The sequence below is a fragment of the Carcharhinus amblyrhynchos genome, chromosome 24 (genome assembly GCF_965287045.1).
Source record: "Carcharhinus amblyrhynchos chromosome 24, sCarAmb.v2.hapA, whole genome shotgun sequence".
Taxonomy (NCBI): domain Eukaryota; kingdom Metazoa; phylum Chordata; class Chondrichthyes; order Carcharhiniformes; family Carcharhinidae; genus Carcharhinus; species Carcharhinus amblyrhynchos.
In genome coordinates this window covers 33,238,909-33,254,166 of record NC_137347.1, presented here as the reverse complement: position 1 = coordinate 33,254,166, position 15,258 = coordinate 33,238,909, and the positions used below count along the sequence as shown (strand labels likewise).

Here is a 15,258-nt window from a genome sequence, read left to right as displayed (position 1 = left end):
TTAAATAGGTTGAAGCGAATGGCAAATCAAAATAATTCACCATTGTTGCTCCTGCTAAAATATTAGTTAAGTGGATATTAACAAGTCACTATGTGCAAAACAAAAGCTGGCTTTTAATACACACCAACTTGGAAAGAATCCTAACAGCAAAGTTTAGTCAGGTTATATCAAATCTACAGCACAGAGAGAGAGGATAATTAGTCAATGCCAGCATTTATGCCACACATGGATCTCCTTTCCTACTTCATCTAACCCTGTCAATTTACTCGTATTCTTTTCCCCCCTCATATGCATATCTGGTTTATTCTCAAATGCATATATGCTATTGGCCTCAACTGCTCTTTATGAAAGCACACTCCATACATTTACCACTTTTGGGGTAAAAATGATTATCCTGATCTTTATTCAATTTCTTATATTTATGACTGATGGTTTCTTGAAGCTTCTACAAGTGGACATGTGGTCTTTACGTCTGTCTTATGAGTTACTTCCATCATTTCTTGGCCTTCTCTTTTCTAGAGAACAGAAACTCAGCACATTCAGTCTTGTCTCATTTGTAAAACACCTCAGCTCTAATATCATTGTGAATCTAATGTCCACCTTCTCCAACACCTCTATTAGTTTTATAATATGGAGACCAGAACTGTGCACAGTACTCTAAAACATTCTATACATGCTGAACATGACTTCCCTGTTTTTCAATTCCAACCTTTTGGAATTAATCCTCAGTGCTAGTTTTGCTCTGTTTTTTAATGGCCTTAACAACCTGTATTGCTACTTGTGATTTGTCCTTCAGTAATTCTAGATCCCTTTATTTCTGTACCACAATGGATCATCTAAGCAGCATGCGGGTTTCCTCATTCTTCCTATGTCCTTGCCTACCATTTATCTATACTGACATTAGCTTGCCGATTAGATGTCTATTCTGCAAAGTTCCCCAATGTCTTTTAATTTGTCAATTTTTAAAATTCTTTCATGGGATGTGGGCACCTCTCTCTAATTGCCCTCAAACCAAATGGTTTGCTCTGTCAAAGGCAGTTAAGGGCCAACCACATTGTCCTTACGCAGTCTGGCCTTTGTGGCTCCAGACTCATGGCAAATAGCAGATGGGTTTTTACAACAACATTTCATGGTCATAATTATGGTCATCTGCTGCGGAGGGTTTGGAACCCCAAGCATTACCCTGGGTCTCTGGATTACTAGTCCTGTGACAACACCACTACGCCACCACCTCTACTAATCTGTCCATCTTTCGTATTCCCCACACCTCCCAATTTAGCATTGTCCGCAAATTTAGAAATATTACTTGCAACTCGAGTCAGTCTAAATTGTTAATGGTAAATTGTAACAACAACTGTTCCATTTTAGATAAATCGATGGAGGAAGTTGCAGCGATAAGGTGAAGCAGAGCTAATGAGAAATTTAAAAAGAATAAGCATTCTAAATGCAAGACTTTGGGAGGTGGAGAGCCAACATAGGTTGACAAGAACAGACAATAAGGAAGTGGAGCTTGGCACAGCATTCAAGCAGCAAGGTTTGCAAAGTAGAGTCTATGGAAGGTAGAAGATGGTGAACCAGCAAATAACACAATATTAGTCAAGTTTGGAGACAAGGAAGACGATGTTATAAGCATTTCAATAATAGAGGGTTAAAGTTAGTGCAAAGCTGGGCAATTTTTCAGAAGTGAAAATACATATCAAACTGTCATCGTCTGCCTGAAGTTAATCTGAGACTTAAATGTGCCTGTCATTTCTCAATAGACATTCTTAGATAAATAATATTTGAGCCTTGCTGAAAAAGAGACATGCTAATGCTGTCAAAGCTTTTCATCTTGCACTCAAGGAACAAAATCACAAGGAATTTCAAAAGGAGCAATTTACACTGCATGAGGAAAAAAATCAGTAACCTTTGAAATTTGCTATTCTTGCAACACTCAAATTCTGGACAACCTAGTGACTATTTGAATCATATTGGAAATATTCTCATTATTTACTGTGCCAGTTTAAGATGGAAGAAAATTATAAAAAGCTACTAAGTCTTCTCCAAAATTATGTGACAATTGTTTTCAAACATTTATCCACCTCAACCAAAAGAGACAGTATGTCCAACGCAAAAGTTAACTAGGAAGAATATTTAAGAAAGTTAGTCCTTGTCTTAATTGCTTACCGACTTGGCCAGTGCACAGGCTTGCTCCGGAGAGTTGAGAATTTCATAGTAGAATACTGAGAAGTTCAGGGCAAGACCTAATCGGATAGGTTGTGTTGGTTGCATGTCCGTCTTACTGATATCAAATGCTTCTTGATATGATGACTGGGAGTTCTCAACAGTTTCTGTAGCAAGACAGAACAAAAACTGAAAATATCCTCTTTGAGCAGCGTCCTCACTTAGAATTTTAAAAATTCCTCAATTATTGAGTATTTCCTTGTCAGTCATTTTAATCACTTTCTCTCGCTCTGTCTCACACCAATTGCTTCCATCCCATTGTAGCCTCATTCTCACAATCCTCTTCTCAGAAGTTGCCCTTTATCTATTAGATATATAATCAAAAGACATGTTCACCGGATGGTGCAACCTCACACACAACCATCCCTGCTCACAGGAATGGTCAAAATACCACAGATTTATACACCACTTTGATCTTCCTCCACTGACACCAGTATGACATTCGTAATTCAGCATTTAAATAATACATACATACAATCTTTTTGACCCACCATTCGACACCACATATGTTGGTGATTTTGCGCACAGTACCACAAACACCTTCTACATGTTGTTTGCAGAAAATATGCCAAAAATAAGCAACTTACGTTTTTTGCTTTCTGCTATAGCTACTTCTGCAAGGTATCGGTAATAATCTCCTTTCATCTTAAGATAGAAGACTTTGCTCTCTGAATTGGTAGAATTTGGTATTAGATATTTATCCAGCAAACCCTGCAAGAAATAAAGTTATTTGTGTTATTTGAAACTCTAAAGTACCTAAAAAGTCAATTATAAAAACTTGTAGCAACAATTATTACAATTACAATTCTATAAAACTTCAAGAATATAATACAAAAATGTTTGTTGATGTGGAACTTGTTTTTTTTTAATTCTTGGGATGTGGATAAGACTGGCAAGACCAGCATTTGCTGCCAATCATTGGGGGGGAAAAAAAACAACTTGATTAGAGCTGTACAATATGACCAAAGTACACAAATGGTGACTACAGCAAAGTAAAATAAATTTTAATTAAGTGTAAACAATACATGTGATCTGTTGAACACTTAAGACGGTTAACTATTTATCATTCAATTATTTAGTAGCAAAATGCAGCAGTAGGTGCCTGGGGGAGGAAACATCAGTGGTCAGTGTACGGAAATGTTAATCTTGCAAATATGGAAAAAAGCTCCCTTCATATGCCGGCACTAAATTAATAAGGAAAGAATATCTAGCATAAAGCATTTAAAAACATAATGTGTCTTCCTATCATGTAATTGCAACGTTCCCCTCCAACACCTGTTTTCACTAGAGTGATGGGACATGGTAAACATAAAGCAACTACACACATTGCTCCCTCCTTCTAAGACAATTAATTTCTAATAAATTATTAGTGTCACAAGTAGGCTTACATCAACACTGCAATGAAGTTACTGTGAAAATCCCCGAGTCGCCATACTCTGGCGACTGTTTGGGTACACGGAGGGAGAATTTAGCATGGCCAATGCATCTAACCAGCATGTCTTTCAGACTGTGGGAGGAAACCAGAGTATCTGGAAGAAACCGTATGCAAACACGGGGACAGCATGCAGACTCCGCAGTTAGTGACCCAAGCCAGGAATCAAATCCAGGTCCCTGGTGCTATAAGGCACAGTACTAACCACTGTGCCACCACGCCACCCACATGATTCACATTCTCACCACTCAGAGTAAACAGGTTTCTCTTAAATTCCCTATTGGATTTCTTGATGTTTATCTTATATTGATGGCCTCTAGTTATGTACTTCCCCACAGGAGGGAACACTATTTCTGTGTGCACTCCAACAAAACATTTTATAATTTTAAAGATCTCTATTAGGTCACCCTTCTCCCTGCCACTGCCCACTGCTCGTTCAAGAGAAAAAAAAGGCTGTCTATTGATTCTGTCCTGATATTTATAGCCATGCATTTCTGACATTATTCCTGGAAACCTTCTCTGCATTTGCAGAGTGCCTCTCTATCCTTCCTATAATATGGTAACCAGAACTGCACACAGTACTCAAATTGTGATCCAAGTTTCAATACTGGTCTAACATCAATCACTTCTATACTCTTCAACTCTATACCTCTAGCTGTTTGGTTTGATTTGTTTAAACGGACTTGCTTAACCTGTAACCATTAGTGTTTGATACATTTGTACTCCAAGGCCCCTTTGTTTCTCTATCCCAACGAGACTTGCACCTTCCAACAAGTAACATCCCTATCCTTCCTATTAAAATATACTGCTTCACATTTACTTGCGTGGAACTTCATCAATTATTTGTTCATTCTGCACATTTAGTAATGTCTTCCTCTAATTTGTTATGTAGTCCTCAGTATTGCCCATATCCACACACTCCCCAATTTTATGTCATCCACAAATTCAGAAATTGTTTGTCATCCCAGTTGATGGTCAGAGTTCATGCCCTGCTGCCACAAGCAAGCGAGGATGGAGAATTTGGCGCTCAGCCACGTGTCTACACTGCAGTGGGACCAGAGAATCCTGCTGGTGTGAATGGCCAGAGAATTCCAGCCAATTGTTAATGCAAATGTGAACAGTAGCCACAGCACTGATCCCCATGGAACACCTTCTCCCTCTTCAAAACAGTTAACCTTTACTCCCACTCTCTGCCTTGAAGCCAGAATCCACTCAACTACTTACCCAACTCAATGTTCTCTGATCTTATTCATTAGTCTACTATATGGCATTTTATTGAATGCCTTATGAAAATCCAGTTAAATTACATCAGCTGCATTTACCATTGTTTACTCTGTTACAATCTCAAAAAATTCAGTAAGATTGGTCAAACTGTTTTCCCTTTGAAAACAAAGCTGATTTTTCATTACTATATTTCTCATTTCTTGCTGTTGTTCAATTGTCACCTTTAATATCAATGCCTTTATTTTTCCTACAACCACTGTTAAAGTGACTGATCTATAATTCATTGGACATATTCTGTCCCCTTTCTTAAATTTTGGAATGCTAGCTATTTGCCACAGAAGCAGAAGTGAACTATTTGGCATATTAAGCCTACTCCATCATTCAATATTATGGCTAATCAGATTGTGGCCTTAACTCCACATTCCTGCATTAATTCTCAACTCTGTTGTAGGTCAAAAATCTGTCTAGCTCAGCCTTAAATGTATTCAATGATGGATTCTCCCACAAGGGGAAGATCTTTTCAGCATTTACTCTGTCAAACCCCCTTAAGATCTCATATGTTTCAATAAGATCACCTCTCATTCTTTTAAACTCCAATGTGTATAGGCCCAGCCTGCTCAACCTTTCTTTATAAAACAGCCCTTCACTCCAGGCATCAGTCCAGACTGAAAAGTTTCCAACGCAAGCACATCTTCCTGAAGTATGGAAATCCAAACTAGGCCCAGTACTCTAGGTGCAGTATCACCAATGCCCTGTACAGCTGGAGCAAGACTTCCCCCACTTCTATACCCCATTTCTCTTACACAAAGGCCCCAACATTCCATTGGTCTTCCTAATTACTTGCTTTACCTTCATGCTAACATTTTGAGATTCATATACAAGGATACACAGATCTCTCTTGTACGATAGCATTCTGTACTATTTCTCCATTTAAATAATTGTTTCCCTATTCTTCCTGCCAAAGTAGACAACCTCATTTTTTCCCATATTATTCACCATAAGCCTAATTTTGCCCATTCATTTAACCCATCTATATCCCATTGCAGACTCCATCCTCCACATAATTTGCTTCCCTACCTATTGTCAGCAAGTTTGGCTACAATACAATCAGTCCCTTCATCCAAGTCAACAATATAGATCTTAAATAGTTGACATCCCAGCACTGTTCTGTGGCACTCCACTTGTTAATGTGCCAATCTGAAAATGATCCATTCATCTCAACTCTGCTTCCTGTTAGTCCGCCAGTCTTCTATCCATGCTAGTTTATATGTGCTCAAGGTAAGAACACCATGAGTTCTTATCTTGTGCAGTAAACATTTATGCAGCACCATATCAAATGTCTTTTGGAAATCCAAATATGCTGCATCTACTACTACACCTTTATCCACCCCACTGGCTGTATCTTTGAACTACTCGACAATTTCACAAATTCGCAAAAAAGATTTTGCTAGATTGTATTATGATTTTCTAAATATTCTGCTACTAGCCCCTTAATACGGGATTGTACTATTTTTCCAATGATAAACATTAGACTAACTGACTTTGTTTCCTGCCTTCAGTCTCCCTCTTTTCTTTGAGGGGTTACGCCATTTGCAGTTTTCTTCTAGGGCCTTTCAAGAATCTTGGATGATTACAACCAATACATCCACCAATGTAGTCATTTCTTTTAATACCCTAGGAAGCAGGATATCAGTTCCAGACTTTGGTCCAATTAGCTTTTCCAGCACTTTTTCTTGAATGATTATGACTGTTTCAAGTTCCTCCTTCCGTGTCCCAATTTTCTATTATTCTTGGGACACTTTTTATGTCTTATACTCTGAAGACGGATACAAGATACTTGCCTCAAGTCTCTGCTATTTCTATTTTCCCCATTATTAAATCCTCAAGTTTCATAATCTTAAGAGACCAATACTCACTGTTACTACTCTTTTTATATTTTTATTGCTTTTTTTTTAAACTGCCTTTATAACTCTTGTCAGTTTTCTCTCATGCTCTAATTTCTCCCCTTTTTAAAAGTCATCCTTTGCGGGTTTCTAAAGTCTTCCTAATCTTCTGGCCCACCACTAATCTTTCAATCTCTTTCAATTTGATACCATCTGTAATTTTCTAGGTTAGCCAAACAGGTACATCCTCCTCCTGAATCATCTTTTTCAATAGAACACATTTTTCAGTTCTGAAATATCTCCTCAAATATCTGCCACTGCTTCTCTACCATCTCACCTTTTAACCTGAAGTGTTAAAATCATTGAATGCAGGACAGTCACCCTGTGAACTAAGTACAGCACAAATCCCTGGTACGCTGCTTTGAAGATGTTTCAGTGCATTTCCCACCTTGCAGATGGGCAGCATTGTGCATGCCACATATCACTCAGGACGTCTGTATCCCACCCAGTGGAAGGAAGGCAACCTCACTTTAGTGTGGATAAAAGACCAAAAGCTTCATCTCGTGGATTAAGGATGCAAAGGATGCATTTTTCTGGATAGCAGCAAAATTCCGTACCATAGCCCATCTAATTTTAACCAACTCTATGTTCATTTTTTATTCATTCGTGGGATATGGGCATCACTGGCTGGGACACCATTTATTACCTATTCCTAACTTCCTTTGAACTGAGTGTCTCATTTTGTCATTTCAGGGGGCAGTTGGGAGTCAACCACATTGCTGTGGCTTTGGAGTCACATGTAGGGCAGACTGGGTAAGGATTGAAGATTTCCTTCCCTGCAGAGACATTAGTGAATCAGATGGGTTTTTCCTACAATCAACAATAGCTTCATGGTCATCAGCAGATTCTTAATTCCAGATTTTTTTTTAATTGAATTCAAATTTCACTGCTGTGGCAGCATTCAAACTGGAGTCCCCAGAACATTAGCTGAGTTTCTGGATTAATAGTCTAGCAATGCCACTAGGCCATCGCCTCCTGTCTTTGTAATTGCCTTTATGTTTAAGACTATTTTCCAAACTACATTTCTGATCTTCAAACTGAATATAAAATCCTATCACTTATATCATTTTAACTGAGAGGATTCTTTACTATGCGGTTATTAATTATCTCTCTCTCATTACACACTACCAGGTTTAAAACAGACTCCTCTCTTGGTTCCAGAATCTGTCATTCTGAGAAACTGCCCCAGATACAGTCTTATGAACAAGACCTACAGGCTACCTTTGCCAAATTGATTCATCCAATCAAGAAGATTAAAATCTCCCAGAATTATTATAGTACCTTTCCTACAAGCCCCCATCATTTCTTGATTTATATTTTGTCCTACAATTTCATTACTATCGCAGGGGCCTCTAAACTATTCGTACCTTCAGGGTTTGCCATTGCTATTTCTCATCTCTAACCAAACTGATTCTACATCTTGACCTACCAAACCAGGATCATTTCTCACTATGCCTTTCATTGCCACTATCTTTTTCCTTAGATTCTTTTAGAATGTTTCATAGCAATCCATTTTCCCACCACCTCCTGAATTATTATGTTTTAAAAGCATTTCTCATTACTCACACATCATTCAATGTCATAACTGTTATATCTCCCTGATAAATAACAGTGAAATTATTTAATATTTCTGCTATATTTCTAGTGTTACTTGTGGGATTATCCTGCCTATTGATTTATGGTCCTACTCCTAACACAGTCTTCCTTTTATCATTGATGTGCCTGTAAAATATTTTGCTATTTTGCTAATGTCCCCTGATAACATGTTACGGATCTTTTGTTTTCCGATTTTTTTTATCTCTCCCAATTCCTCCATAGTCTCTCTCATCATACTTCTGCTGTGCACTTAATACACATGCACTCAATACATGCTTTTTCCTAAACCTCAATTGTTCCCTTGTGTCCTTATTCATCCTTGGAGGCTCAACTTCTGTTTGGTTTGTTCTTTTCTTTTACTGGAATATATATTTCCTGCACTCCATTGGAAACAATTGAAATTGTCTCCAATTATCATTCTCCATTGTTGTTTGTCAATGCTGTTGCTATACTTTATTTTTCACCCCCACAAAATCAGCTTTTCTTCAATTTATTAACCTGGTTTTTGCCATAGATATCATCAGCTTAAAGCATATTACATTATGACACTATTGCCTAGATGTTCCCTTTCTTTCATTTTCCCTCATCATCTCTGGTTCATTCCAACATAAAAATCAGAAGCAGTAGGCCATTCGAGCCTGCTCCACCATTCAATTTGATCAAATTCAATATCCTGATTCCCCCCCTTCCCCCATACCCCTTTAGCCCCAAAGAATTTGTCTAATTTCTTCTTGAAATTATTCCCGATTACGAGATAATGTTCCTTTGTTTTTTGATATATTGGATTAGAAGGGCATCCTGTATACATCGCTGGAACTCCATTCCCTCCAGCTACCTTTTCTGTCCAACTAATTTCAGAATAATTGAAAGCCCACAATTTTTTTTTACTCAATTCCTTAACTGGCTGCATATTTTGTCCTACTATTGTATTTTCTGCAGAATAAATCTTTTGGTTGATTCGTTCTAATATTTTATCTCTATCCATACCAATTTGATTTCTATCTTGCCGATCACCGTGTTCCGCTTGACTGATACCCTAACCACCATCTTAAACATTTGATCCTTCCACAACTGATACATCCGTCAACAGTCTGTACCACTTACAAGATACAAAGCAGCAAGTCACCAAGGCTCTTTTGACAGCAACACCAAAACCATTGATCTCTGCCATTTTTAAAAAAACACAAGGGCAAAAGGCACCAACACCTGCAAGTTCCTCCCCAAGTCACACACTGTCCTTACCTAGAACTATATTGCCATTCCTTCACTGTTGCTGGGTGAAAATACTGAAACTTCCTCCCTAACAGTACTGTGGGTGCAATTACATCACACACACTGCAGCAGTGCGTGAAGTTGGCTCCTCAACACCTAATGAAGCGTGATTAGGGGTAGAGAATAAATGCTGGCCCTGCCAGCAATGCCTGCATCTCATGAATGCATTAAAAAAAATCAAATCACTTTCTACAAAAGAGTAATGACTATATTGCAAAATAGCTAATCAACTCTGAAGTGAGATATCCTGAGGATGTGAAAAGCGCTTAGTTTGCTCCTCCTTTCACATCAAGGAGAACCTAGCACAGTGGTGCTCTTACAGCGAGAGCAACTCATGACCCTTCACCTTTAGTGCAGCAAATCTCCAGACATCCCTCTTAAGGAATGTTGAGCAAATTGGAATCGAGTGCCAGTGCTCTTTCACTTTGTTCCTAAGCAGAAATATTTGGTCTTTTCACAAAAAACTACTCAGTAGCACAAGTGAAATCTCGAACACTGAATGTGGTGATTAAAAGTCCATACCTTATGCAATTATTCTGCCATTTAATCTTTCATCCCATCTTAGACCTTCCCTTTTGCTCTCTTTCCCATCCTCTTTCCTTTCACTAACTGTGCTTGTTTAAAAATGTATCACATCATTAACATTTCATGGTTTTGATGAAAGGTCTTTGATCCAAAAACATTCACTCTCTCCACAGATATTAAGGACTAGAATATTTCCTGCACTTTGAGGCAATTTCGAATGCTCCACTTGTCTTCATTGTAATGGAGTTCCGTGAAAATCCCCTCTCACGATACGCAGCCAACAACGCCAAGAAAAAAACAAACGAATGACAGATATATAAAATTAGTAGTTAGGCAAGTGCTTGACACTAAGCATTTTAAAAGCACAGACATCGCCAACCTTTCAGCAGACTTATCTGCAGTAAGGAAAAGACATTGAATGAAGAATTTACCTTCCAATGACAAAGCCATATATCAACAGGGAATAAGGTTACCGTGATATAATAAATTGTAAGCTGTTGTGAAAAAAAGATGAACAAAATACCACTATTTGACTTTCAAGGCTTAAATTACTGGACAATTTCAATTGTTTCTTTTCTTTATGTAAACAAAATAAGGACAATCCTAAGCCAAATACAAATATGGGTAATTCTGGGGGCATGGAAGAGAAAAACAATTTTTAAAAGCTGACAGCTACTTCTGAGAACAGTGCTCAACTCTTATCCCACCCCTCCAAATGCAATCAAGCAAGATCAGTTAAATCTATACTGCAGTTAGTTTTACTGCTCAATGATACCGCAATACGGTATCACCCAGCAAGTCATCCTTGCTATAGCATCCAGAGTTAGTGACAATATCCATTCTTTATCCTTTTTCGAAGTCTTGTTTCTTCTGAAAGTTACCCATTGCCCAAATACATCAAGAGTTTAAAAATATAAATGATTTCATTGTGGAGCAGTGCAGAGCGAAACTTGGAACAAAATGTTATTTTTAGTGGGAACCAGGCTCTTTCGCTGCCAAAAAGGGATGAAGGATGTATTTCCTGGCTAGCTTTAAGTTCTCGGTGCTTCGGCAGGAGTCATTCCTACTTGTGAATTTTCAAAGCAAAACTTCAAATTTAATTCCCTCTTCGTTTCCTCCACCCCCTTAAACTAAAAAAAATTCAAATGGCCTTGGATTATGGGGGGAAAATATAGGATCCATTTCAGGTCACACGCAGGCGAACCTGAGCAGTTGGTTCAACTTGCAGCTAAAAGGAGTAGTAAATGACAAGTGTCAATAGTTCAGAACCAAAAATGTATTTTTAATAGATACTGTACTGCGGAAAACTGGAAGCACCAACCAGTTTTCTAACACAACACTTCACCACAGCTATTGGTTCAATAAACAGCTGGAATCATTCCACGTGTGCGCTATCATCTGCTCAAGTATTTTCCCTTCAGTGAAACTTCTTCAGAAATGTAATCAACACCATAAAACTTGTACTTCATAAGATACACCATGTTTTTTAAAAACCCTGTTTATTGCTGAGAAGTGTGGCTGCAGAAAATAAAGGAAGTTATTGGGAATTTATGGTGACCATGTTCTTATTGAATGATCTTATTGAATGGCGGGGCAGGCTCGAAGGGCTGGATGGCCTACTCCTGCTCCTATTTCTTATGTTCTTATGTTGGGAGAGATTGTCAAATAGGAGGCAGAGAGTGGGGGTCAATGGGTGCTATTCGGATTGGCGGTTGGTGACTAGTGGGGTGCCCCAGGGGTCGGTGCTGGGGCCTCAGCTATTTACCATTTATATAGATGATCTGGAGGAGGGAACCGAGTGCAGGGTGTCGAAATTTGCTGATGACACCAAGATTGGGGGAAAGGCAAATTGTGCGGAGGGTGTGGAGAGTCTGCAGAAGGATCTAGATAGGCTGGGCGAATGGGCCAGGAAATGGCAAATGGAATTTAATGTTGGCAAGTGTGAGGTGGTCCACTTTGGTAGGAAGAATGGTAGGAAGGACTATTACTTACGTGGCGAAAAACTGCAGCAGGCGACGGTGCAGAGGGACCTCGGGGTCCTTGTGCATGAGTCGCAAAAACCCAGCTTGCAGGTGCAGCAGGTGGTCAGGAAGGCGAATGGGATGCTGGCCTTCATAGCGAGGGGGATTGAATATAAAAGTAGGGAGGTCTTGCTGCAGCTGTATAGGGCATTGGTGAGGCCGCAGCTGGAGTAGTGTGTGCAGTTTTGGGCGCCGCACCTGCGCAAGGATATTTTGGCCCTGGAGGGAGTGCAGAGGAGGTTTACTAGGCTGATACCGGAGTTGAGGGGATTGAGCTATGAGGAGAGGCTGAATAAACTAGGCTTGTACTCGTTAGAGTTTAGAAGAATGAGGGGAGATCTCATTGAGACGTATAAGATGATGAATGGGATGGATAGGATAGAGGTGGAGAGACTCTTCCCGCTTAAAAAAGACAGTAGGACTAGGGGGCACAGCCTCAAGATAAAGGGGAGGCGGTTTAGAACGGAGTTGAGGAGGAACTTCTTCACTCAAAGGGTGGTGAATCTCTGGAATTCTCTGCCCGTTGAAGTGGTGGAGGCTGCCTTGCTAAATATTTTTAAGAAGCGGGTTGATGGGTTCTTGATAAGAGAGGGGATTAAGGGTTATGGGGAGAGGGCGGGAAAGTGGAACTGAGCCACAACAGATCAGCCATGATCTTATTGAATGGCGGGGCAGGCTCGAAGGGCTAGATGGCCTACTCCTGCTCCTATTTCTTATGTTCTTATGTTCTTATAAGAAAATCCAAATACTATGATATGAGATTTTTAAAATTGAAACAATTCTATAAAGTGAAATTGCTTGCAACAAACCAGAGATATCGAAGAAGAACATAAAACAACACAAAAAAGCAATGAAAATAAATTTGATGACAATCCTAACAGCAGTTCATTGAGGCAATTCAGTATTCCTGGCATGGGAAATTAAAATATGCACACTGGAGGAGGTACGTAAACTAAAACAAAGGTATGGAGTTACAGTATTATACATGAAACTTTGCATATGCCCCACCCCAGAATGATAAGAGTGTACCAAAGGCTGGCAATGGGCATCACAATTAGAAAGCTATTCCATTCTCAGCATTACTTTTTCCCCTGAAAAAATACAACTGGAATTGAAGATAATAAAATTATTTCTCAGAAACTAGAGAACTTAAGATACCAATTCATCATGACTTATTGGGTAAATGCATCACATCATACAGTGCTAAACCATAAAGACCAGGTTTGATTCCTGCTCTGTTAGCTGATCTCAGCAGGATGTAGCATTTACAGCTCTATAACTAACTTCCATGTCCACCGCACAGGGAGAAAAGAAATGGACAAGGGTCACGCTCCTGACTGATAGAAAGTACGAAGCTGTGGTTATTGAGTAAGACAGTCAAGCAGAATCTGAATTTTCTTACTCTAATGTAGAGGTATTTTTACGGTTATGTTTTCAGCCTGCCACCAACATCCCTCGCTTAGAATAAAATCACTTCCAGCAGCTTGCACATCTCTCTCTGAAATTAAAATCACTTGTATTCAACACTTCATTTGAGATCCTAAACTGCCTTAGCTTGCGAAGCACTCCAGCTGGCCAGCAACTCCATTATCACTGCATTCAACTTCCAAGATAGTAGGAAAACTAGTTTTTTTTCATCTGGCGATTCATATGTTAGCTTGTCAAGCTGCGTCCTTGAACAAAGCTGTGTTATTACTTAATTGAATTAAATTGTCCCATCTCTATTAACTGGAGCAATATCCCTAAGTTTGTTTGAAACATTACTTACTCAAATGACTCCATATAAATCAACCTCACTACAACAGAGAAAAATATAGAGCAAACAATTTAGAGGAAATAAGAAGTGAACTCAAGGCATGTATCACAAGTGTTGAACATCACTGACATTTAATCATTTTGATCAGGATTTACCCATAGAACCACAGAACACTACAGCACAGAAACAGGCCTTTTGGCTCTTCTTGGCTGTGCCAAACCATTTTTCTGCCTAGTCCCACTGACCTGCACCTAGACCATATCCCTCCACACCCCTCTCATCCATGTAACTGCCCAAGTTTTCCTTAAGTGTTAAAAGTGAGCCCGCATTTACCACTTCATCTGGCAGCTCATTCCACTTTAGACTTCAATTCTTAACTTCAAATCAAGGCTAACAAGAGGTTTATAATTGTTATAAAAATAGATTTGATTTCAGAATAAAGCATGATATAGGTACATTGTTTAAATAGGAGGTATTACAAATACAGAACCCACACAACATAAGGAAGCAGGTGACCATGATTTATTTGTGTGGAATTAGAAGAGGATGAGATGTATTTGGGGAACAGGAGACACCAAGATATAATGCTTACTATTTTCAAATTAAGCCAAACAACTGAATCCCATTGACATAATCAATAAGGTCAATTTGGCATCCAGATATCTTGCGGCATGGTTGCTTTGTTTTACTGATACTGAGGTTCAGAACAAATGGGACCCAAGTGAGTTAAAAGGCAGTTATTCTGCTTACTTTGCTTGTTAAATGTTACCAAGCCATTTTACATTTTGCAGTGCTGTTTCTGCAGAGATACAGAATGTACAGTAATATTGAAAGTGATAATCCCAGAGGATCTGAATAAAAAAGTACTTTCCAAATACTGTATTGAAGAAAAACATTATCTTAATATTTGTAAATATGTGCTTGTAGCAAAAATATTTAAAAAGGTTTAACTTGCAAAATATAAACAAGCTGCAAATCACCCAGCTAAAAGTAAAATTATGTTTTTCCTCATGTTACAAGTAGATCATTTTTCAAGCAAGAGGAAATAACCATGAAGCAATTCAAACTTGCTCTTGTACTGACCTTATCTATCCTTGTTATCAAAAACCTCCATTTTAAGGCCAAGCTGTCAGAGAATCGCACCTAGTGGATCTAATAATGTTTACTATTGGCAATATTGGTTGTGTCTTGGGCTGCATTATTACAATTACCCTTATTGCACTGAAACCGGTTGTTTTAGAATATTAATTGATATCACTTCATTTA

General features: G+C 38.7%; 1 protein-coding gene across 1 annotated transcript in view; it reads right to left on the bottom strand.

Annotated features, from left to right (window-relative positions):
* LOC145357782 (14-3-3 protein beta/alpha-1-like) overlaps positions 1–15,258 on the bottom strand; it is a 29,694-nt gene that overhangs the window by 6,374 nt on the left and 8,062 nt on the right. The window contains exons 2-3 of the mRNA XM_080211263.1: positions 2,811–2,934; positions 2,167–2,330 (exon numbers count right to left, since the gene is read on the bottom strand). Of these exons, the coding sequence (XP_080067389.1) occupies positions 2,167–2,330; positions 2,811–2,934 (288 nt within the window). The remainder of the gene's footprint in view (positions 1–2,166; positions 2,331–2,810; positions 2,935–15,258) is intronic.